Below are 9,108 nucleotides of genomic sequence, written 5' to 3'. Positions count from 1 at the left end.
AGACATGTATTAGGTGCCCTAAGCCTTGACTCAACTTAAACTAGATTCTAGTCTAAGCCTAGTACCAATTAAAGACTTAAGCACGTTGATTTGTTGATGATCTTCAAGCTCTTATAGGCACAAGTTGTCCTCATCAAAACCATGACATATAAGGAGAGCTTTCCAAAGTGTTCCTCTTGACATGCACACTTTCACCTTCAAGTGGAACAGGTAGAAGTCTTGAATCACTTCTAGCTGTTGCATATAAAGTTGAAGTTGTGCACGTTTTCCTTTACACTGGATCATGTGTCCATCTCCTACCTCTACCATATAGGCCTGGGTCTCTATCACCTTCAACCGTAACCTGTTCACCAATTCGGGTGAGATGAAATTGCGGGAAGCACCACAATCTATCATTATCACTACCAAATTCTCCCTTAGAACCCCTCCTACTTTCCTTGACTTATCATATGTGAGTCCGGTCATAGAATACATGGATAGTTGTGAAGACTTGAACCTTTCCAATTCCTCCCCATATCTAACTCATTAACAATGTCTTCCTCCTCATCCTCCAAAATGATCATTTGGAACTACTAGTTTTTGCAGTAACTAGAAACATAAATCTTTGTCTCACCTCTCCCGTATTTCAGCGCTTATTAGTTGCTTGAACTCCCCTCCTTTTGGCATTACACTCTCTATTGCGTGATTTGGCCCTAAACCCCTCATAGTGTTATTGCCCCCAAAGGCTGTCATTCTTCTTCACCCATTCTACTTTTGATTCAACAGTCAGGGTTTTAGTGCAGGTGTCGCTACGTTGACTCCCTGCACTTATATTGGAGTAACTATACCCTCCTTTCTTGTGCAACAACACATTGTTTTGCTCAATCAGCAACACCTTTTGTATAATTTCTGACAAAGAATGCAATTTATACAATTTTACCTCGGCCCGAAGCTCTTCGTTCAACCCATTTAGAAATATGCCCCTCGGGAACTCGTGATCAATAGTCCTCAAGGCTCCAACATACTTCTCGAATTCCTCCACAAAGCCCTCTACCGAGCCAATCTGCTTAAGCGGCACCAACTGCTCGAACAGATTCTGGATCATCGACGGTTGAAACCAATGAACCACCGCGATCTTGAATCCTTCCCAATTTAGCCTCGGGTTGCATTTCTCCCACCAATGGTACCAACTCAATGCCTTCCCCTCAAGTGCCATAATAGTGGCCTGCATCTTCTCATTTTTAGATAGTTCTTTCAATTGGAAGTACCTTTCCAACCGATGAGTCCACCCGAACGCATCATCGTCGACAAAAATTAGAATTTCCAACTTTCTCCATTTTTCTCGTCGGTGTATCTCATCCTCGCCGCGAACGACACTACTTGCGAATTCCTCCCAAACAGGACTATCCGCGATGCGACACTATTCCAGCTTCATTGTCCGATCTGCGATCTGTTCTTCATCTTTCTTGGCTAGTGCTTCGGCAAATTCCAATCGCATTCGCATCTCCCCGCGTTCTTGTTCCCAATCTTCTCTCGTTCGCGACATACTTCGCGTCTTCACCAACCAGTGGCATAATTTCGCATCTTCTTAGGGCACCATAATCGGTGTTTTGATACCGGTGTTAGAACCCGTACCTGAGGACATAAAAATTGAATACAAGAAGAGGAAAGAATGGTTTAGTATCAATGAGATACTAAACAAGAAGAGGAAAGAATGGTTTATTATCAATGAGATGCTAAACAAGAATGTATTATTATTAAAAGAGATGAATTACACTTTGAGAGAGAGTCCCTAACTAATTCCCTGAATTAGTTATGCCACATTCCAATTATCCAAAAACTAACTAACTTCTCTATAGCTAGCTCCTTATTAATAGGCTAACTAACAACTAACCACTAGGGGTATTTTGGAAGCTTTTAACCACTTTCCTATTTCCCCTTCTATATACATTTTCAATATTAGGCTTTGGCTCTGACCTAATCCTATCAGCATTACGTGCGTAAACTCACTAGTCCAACTTCCTAGATTTTCTGATCAAGGGCCAAATGCTTTATCCTGCGTGAATGAATTCAAGAAAGAAAATCTTTCTGTGGTTTTCTTGCTTTGAATTCAGTCAATCACTTGTAGCAAACTAGGCTTAATTCCGGTCTCAAAACGTATTGGTTTCGGCATAATGCATGGTATTAAACTGTTAATATCATCAAGTGTCAAGAGGTTCCATCCATTTGTGCTCTAAGATTGTTAGATATCAAACAAAAATTGCTATCAGCTTTTGTTGCTTAAGGTGGTATGAGTTTAGTTTCTTTTCAACAAATGTATAGTGTGTGATCCCTCTAAACTTGTTTTTTTAGATTGATTCAAAATAATTGGAGCCCAACAATTCTTCCTAATGTGAAGAGTCTTAAACAAAAAAATGGGGTGAGCAGACCACACTCTACACTTTCACCTGGTATAGCCCGATTATGATCGGGTCGGAATAGGATTGGGTCTTATCGGATCTAAGGTATTATCCAGGTTAAAAAATTAGACTCGGTAAATATTTAGGGTCGGGTAGAGACTAAGCATAACTCGGTCTGTCCTGTTCCATGATCACTTACTCATCATATGTACGATTAATGACACATTTTTATCAAAAGTATCATTAATTATCTAATTTTTCATTATATATATATTATTAATAATATATATACATATATCATTTTTATGTCAAATTACATATTCATAATAAATAATATTGAGAAGAGTTTATTTAAAATGAGGATGTATTATATTTAATTGGGAGTAGTGTCAGATTTAAAGACTAACACAGTCAATATTTAGAGTCGGGTCTAATGTCCGGACCGAATTCAAACAAATGATCCAACCAACATTTAATAGTGAATAAGAGACAAGTCTTAACCCAACTCATACTCACCCCTAAAAAGAAGCACCAAATTCTACATGCTAGCAAATCTTGGTTGAAAGTGACATATTTTATTTACATAAATATGATATTTATCTAGAAATTTGAAGTCTCCAAAAGTGCTAAGAATATGTTGTTATTATCGTAGATGGATGGAGTATAAAAAATAGAGTAAAGTGGATTAAAATATGAAAAATGATATATTCTCCTACAAATCTTCGAACACCGTAAGAAAAGTAATATGTCACAAGATCACATATTTGAGAGCATCATAATGTGAATCATTGCCTAGTAATTGTGTGCCAAAAATAGAGAGCTGTGTAGAATCGCATCTTCAAGTAATAACATTGCGTTACAAGTTTTTTTCATTTAAAGCTCTACGTAATTGTGCAGATAGTTATGAAATTGGAATTGAGTGCAATTCACCTAGCATCAATTCAGAGTTCAGTGTATACCATGCATCTCTAATATAGATGTGCAATTTAGAATTTTTCTCCAGTGAGAAAAAGCTGTTCCTGCATCAGTAAATGGTATGCATTACTCAGCCATGTGGAGGTTCCATTAAGTGACCACTATGAAATTGATGACAATGCTCCACAAATAGCAGGTAATAAAAGTGACTCCAAAAAACAGTCGCCATTTTAACCTATGAAATGTACTTCAGTTTCCTGAACCACAAACCATCAACTACCAAAGTGGCTCCATGCAACTAAATTACCAATGCTCTGCCAGTGGCATTTGTGCAAAGAAACACTTAACTCACCGCCATAGTACACACCAACTCAGCAGAATCTGGAACTATAAAATGCAGCCACTCTCTTCCAGCTTCAACACACAACACATCTCATTCAAAATCAAACTCCTATCTTACAATGGCTTACAAAGCATCATGCTCTTTCCTTGCACTTCTCATCTCTAGTATCCTGCTTGCCACAACTTGGCAAGTAGGTGCTAGACACAACATTGTTCCAAACAACTCTAACACCGAGGACAAGAAGGAGCCTCAGTTTTTGTCCATGTCTGATGGCAGTGTGTATATTCCGGGCATCGGTCGTGTAGGATTTCCACCTCTATTCGGGGTCAGACCTCAAAGTCCTGTCATGGGTGGCAGTGGTGGACTAGGAGCAGGATCAGCAGCTGGTCACAGTTATGCTCCTGGTCATGATGACACATTTGTCCCAAACCCTGGTTTTGAGACACCAAATCCTGGCAGTGGTGGTGCAGTTCCAGTTGCAGTTCCACTACCAGCTGCAGTTCCAGTACCAGCTGAAGTTCCACTACCAGCTGAAGTTCATCCATGAGTTCACTAAGTCATGAGCCATCATGCATGATTTCACTAGTTAGAACAAGTTCTAAGCCTGATATGCTTTCAAGTATTGAAGTACCAGTCTATTGTTCTTGGCAGACATAATAATTAATAAATATGCTCAGTGTTACATAAACCTTCTACTTTGTTTGTAAACTCTGACATCCTCAGTCTATAATCCATATTAATATGCTATTTTGTATGTAAAACACTTTCCTCCATTTCTGCTATAAGATGGATTAAGTGTGCTGAATGTTCAATTGAATTAAGATGAATTGATATTTTGATCCCCAAACGTAAATAGAAATTCATCAATTTCAATAGTTAATTACCTTCTTTGCCTATTAGAAGATTTTCGTTTCAATAATTAAAAGCTTGAAATGAAAGATACCTTTGTTCCTCAGCGAGTCAACACTCACATGGAGTGAAGAAACCTCTTTCAACATCTTCCAAACACCATGTCAAATCAACAACGATGAAACACTCTCTTCTATATATATATAACAGGTAACTCCCACCATCTTGGGGTGGTAGAACCACCACGAAACATGGGTAAGCAAAAACAACAGGTGATTACCGACTGTTGCGCACCCAAAGTCAGAATTCGTTCATTACCCATCAATTCTTCTGGTCCCAACTGTTCAACTCCCAAAATATCCACCATCCAATCCGCAGAACCTTCAAACTCTTCCATGTACCTAATCCTTCTTTCCACCGACACTTCCTCCAAAAGCTTCTAAAAGCTTCAAGTGACGCTTCTGCTTCAAACCCAAAACCACATTCACCTTAAGTACTCTCCTTTGGAGCAACAAGTAGTGGAGCTCAAATGTAAGTATCCTACTTTTCTTTTGATGATTTAAGGTAAACAAGCACCCTGATTTTATTTCCATGGTTGGAATTCGTAACAAGTGGTGGTGTATCAAGCCGGTCTCCACATTTTAGAGTTACAAAAAATGAGGAGGAAGTACAGTAAAAGGGAGAAGAAAAAAGTCTTTATTTTTGGTCCCTACTGCCATGTGCCAATATTGATGTTATTTTTTGCTAGTCATATAGAGGAAGCAACTTAACCTTAAGAACCAAAGGTATCTATTCCAGGCATTATAGGAATTGAAAAGTAAATTTTTTTACCAAAATTGAACGACCCCCCTAGTTTGTAAGAACTAAACATGTTGAAGACTTAAAAATATGAACATTGGTTCACACAAATAATTCTTCTAGTTGTGATAGTATTGTAGTATTGCACAGAATTTATTAAATAAGGTTTTGAATGACACATATTTTATGTAGACCAGCAGAACAAATAATAGAAGAGAGAAATGCAACATCCCTCCAAAAATTCAGAAGATGCTAATCAAGAGAGGTAATAATTCCAGTAATACAAAGAAGATGACCCGAAAATTCCACACCTCAAGTCATTAAATCAATAATCCTCCACTCATGAACAGGTCCATTCATGTTCCTCAACAATTCACATCCATGAATGATAGCAGTGCCTAACATAAATGCAGAGCGAGAGGTATCATTAACTAGCAAGCGACCACACCAAACTACTACAGTTCTATAACATGCAACTTAATAGTTTCATCCATAAAGTAGAAAATGAAAGGAAAAGTAACAAGAGAATGAAATATCTTGTGTGAAGAAACAGTTGGCAGTAACAGGAATGTTATAAAAGTAGAAAATATCAAATGTGACAAAAGAAATATATGAAAGACAACTGATTAGGCAATGAATAGTGGAAAATTTGGAATTCGAGGGAACAAGATTCTCAGCACTGAGAAAGATGATATATTCAAGTATTACATCATAGGATCTGATCAAAACTAGCACTTGCCAATTGTCAATACCTTCAAGCTTGGATCTAGATCAATCATGGAAGCCTAGCTTTGTCAGATGAGCGTCCTGCCACAAATGGAGAAAAGTAGAGATTTTTGCGTGGAGCTAGTAAATTTCACATGAATTTTGTTGGAAGCATAAATAAAAATGTACCAGCAAAAATACCTATATGCAATCTCTTATGCTGAGATCAAATGGTATTTAGAGTCTTCCATAAACCTGAAAAGTACAAAAAGTATTGAGAAAACTTTTATTATGTTACTCATTGGCCCCCTCTTCCTAAAAATCAATATTCAATACTTGCACTTCCATCACAACTTCATCTATTTAGCATGGGATAATGCTTTGCCCACAACAACTTAGAGTACAGCACCTCATACCAAAGCGAGTTGGCAGAACTAAAGTATAAGTGTACCAAATGTCCATATGTAAACGGAAAATGAAAAACTTTAAATGTGTGTGTAGAGCATTAGTCATTAGCCCTAAATTCCAACTTGTCATCCTTTAGGTGATGCTTCTAAACATTTTAATATTCTTAACAAGTTAACATTGCATATTTACACTGAGTTTCTAGTTCAATGACTGATATGCAGATTTGCCAAATAATGAATGAAGTTGTCAAGCTATCAAGTTGAATATTCCAATGAACAGAACAAATTTGAGCTAAAGAATGGAGAAATCTATCTTGAACAGCTGTAGTAATGAAAATCAAGAATCTTAAATTGGATCATCTATTCTCGTGGTTTGCCAAGGTAAAAGTTTAAGTCTTATGGAGAAAGGAAAGTATAGAAGCATAAAACCCAATCCTATGGAGGCTAGAAAAGCTCATTGAAGATCAAAGTGTGTTTATAAAGAAAATACAGGAAGGATAATGAAAATGCACATTGTTGCTATTCTGAAGTTCGAGATGTCATGACAAATGTCGGTTGCAACAGAACAATGCACTAAAAATTTTCTACATTGTTCCAAAATGACCCCAAATGTAAGACACTTAGCACTGCAATACTGTTTCTCAAAATGCATAAGAATCATCTAGGAAGCTTCAAGAAAACTTCTCTCTTGAAAGAAAAGGGGGAAGGGGATGGGCTCTGTATACTTTATGGATGGAAAACCTCTCTGCTCTCTGTAAACATCTACAAAATGGGACATTTGGGGTATCTCAAACATGTTGAACACGTAAGTGCTGAAAAACTTCAAGAGCTTTGCATGCCCAACCTTGGCACACTCCATTTTTTCTCTTATATTGTAATGAGCAAATATACATTAAAAAAAACATTTTTCATTATCAGTCAGAAAATTGGCCCTGGGTGGCTGTTGTTTTTGGCTTGCAAGATATGTGGTTTAAGTCCTTAAGTGGTTTGTGTGAAGAACTAGTTATATCTAACTTAGCGAGGCTAGGGTGGAAGAAAAGTACCCAGTTTTAGCTTGAAGAGGCTAGGGTGGATCAAAACTATTTCTATCTAGCTTGGAGAGGCTAGATTTGATCAAAGAACACATTGTGTTTGAATCTTGGAAATCTCACCTTGGATTGAGGCTGGATTTAGATTTCACACTGGAGACTAAACCAGTATAAATATTGTGGTGCGAGCTTCTCTAATCCCTTCCTCTTGTTTCAAGTTGTTTGCTTAATTTATTTTCGTGTCTACTAATTTCTGTATGATGAGATCGAAATAGCTAGGATCTTTTATCTCATCCTTGTGTTAGAAGTCAGAACTTGCTATTTAAGTGTTTTTACAGAAGCTGAAATTAACTAAGACTTGATTCAAGCCCATCATGGTTATAAATCATGCATGGATCTTTCTGTTAAATGTATTTTAGTTATTAGTAAAGGGTAGTCTTGTCTTTTAGTATTTACTTAACTTTCTCCTCTCCCTTCTCTCTTCTTCTTCTCCTCTCCCTTCTCTCTTCCTTCCTATGCAGCTGATCTAATATGGTATCAAGAGCAAGGTTTGCTAAGGCCACAGCTTTCGCGGAACCCCGATGGGGTTCGGGGCTCCGCCCCGATTCGAAATTTTTCGCAGATCCTGTTCATGCTTCTGGGTTCCATCATCTTTTCTTCTTCTTTGCAGTGGTAGATCAGCCTCCGCATTTCGCAGATCGGAGATCTCAGTTTCAGATTCGCAGTTTTCGTTGAGCGAATTTTTCAGGTTTTCTATTTCTCTTTCCATTTGCATTTCGATTTCCCTGCTGTTGTGCTTGTTAGTTATGGCAACTGAAAGAGATGATGTTTTGCAATCCATTAGTGTGCAACTAAATGGATCTTCCAACTATGCATATTGGAGTTATGTGATGAGAAATTTTCTGATTGGTAAACGAATGTGGGGATATGTTTCTGGAACTTTTGTTAAACCTACAAATAGTGCTACTGAAAATTATGCAAAGGAGTTAGAAACTTGGGAAGTGAACAACTCGAAAATTATTACTTGGATTAATAATTCTGTTTCGCAATCTATTGGTGTTCAACTTGCAAAATATGATTCAGCATCTCAGGTTTGGGAGCACCTTAAACGATTGTATATGCAGTCCAATTTTGCAAAACAATATCAGTTAGAGATTGATATTCGAGCTCTCCAACAACATAGCATGAGCATCCAAGAGTTTTATTTTGCCATGACTAATCTTTGGGACCAATTGGCACTCATTGAATCTGCAGAATTGCAAGCATTCACACCGTACACTGATCGCCGGGAACAACAGCGTTTAGTACAGTTTTTGATGGCTCTTCGGAATGATTTTGAAGGCCTACGTGGTTCCATTTTGCATCGCACTCCTCTGCCATCTGTTGACTCTGTTGTTAATGAACTTTTAGGTGAAGAAGTTCGTTTGAAGTCCCACTCTGAAAAGGGAATTGTTGACAAAGGGATTCTGCCAAGCCCCTCTGTGTTTGCTGCTCCTGTTGTGAAAGGAAAATCTCAAGGCAGAGTCAATTATGATGAATGTAGCTTCTGTAAGGAAAAGGGTCATTGGAAGGCTCAATGTCCAAAATTATTGAAGAAGGAGCAACCTTATCAACCACCTCAGTGGCGTCCGCCTCAGTCGAAATACAGGAACTTTCAGCACAAATCTCAATCTTCCAATGTTGTT

The 9,108-nt window shown here is 37.9% G+C and overlaps 2 protein-coding genes and 1 long non-coding RNA gene across 3 annotated transcripts; 2 read left to right on the top strand and 1 right to left on the bottom strand.

The window, feature by feature from the left end:
- The first annotated feature begins 3,700 nt into the window (after positions 1–3,700).
- Positions 3,701–4,478, top strand: LOC109337158 (putative cell wall protein). The gene has a single exon (XM_019574070.1). It carries the CDS (start codon positions 3,755–3,757, stop codon positions 4,181–4,183), a length of 429 nt encoding a protein of 142 aa, XP_019429615.1. The 5' UTR covers positions 3,701–3,754; the 3' UTR covers positions 4,184–4,478.
- Positions 4,479–5,893: 1,415 nt separating this feature from the next.
- Positions 5,894–7,827, bottom strand: LOC109337160. The gene is made up of 2 exons (XR_002106407.1): positions 6,190–7,827; positions 5,894–6,090 (listed from the first exon to the last, which is right to left on the bottom strand). It is a non-coding gene; the product is annotated as an uncharacterized LOC109337160 (long non-coding RNA).
- Positions 7,828–7,954: 127 nt separating this feature from the next.
- Positions 7,955–9,102, top strand: LOC109337161 (the record flags this gene model as incomplete). The annotated part of the gene is made up of 2 exons (XM_019574071.1): positions 7,955–8,147; positions 8,228–9,102. Coding segments are annotated over exons 1-2 (1,068 nt in total), but the record flags the coding sequence as incomplete, so codon positions are not given.
- Positions 9,103–9,108: the final 6 nt, after the last annotated feature.

Source organism: Lupinus angustifolius, unplaced genomic scaffold (assembly GCF_001865875.1).
Source record: "Lupinus angustifolius cultivar Tanjil unplaced genomic scaffold, LupAngTanjil_v1.0 Scaffold_2_162, whole genome shotgun sequence".
Taxonomy (NCBI): Eukaryota; Viridiplantae; Streptophyta; class Magnoliopsida; order Fabales; family Fabaceae; genus Lupinus; species Lupinus angustifolius.
The sequence above is the reverse complement of the archived record's forward strand: the minus strand, read 5'-3'. Positions and strand labels throughout refer to the sequence as shown.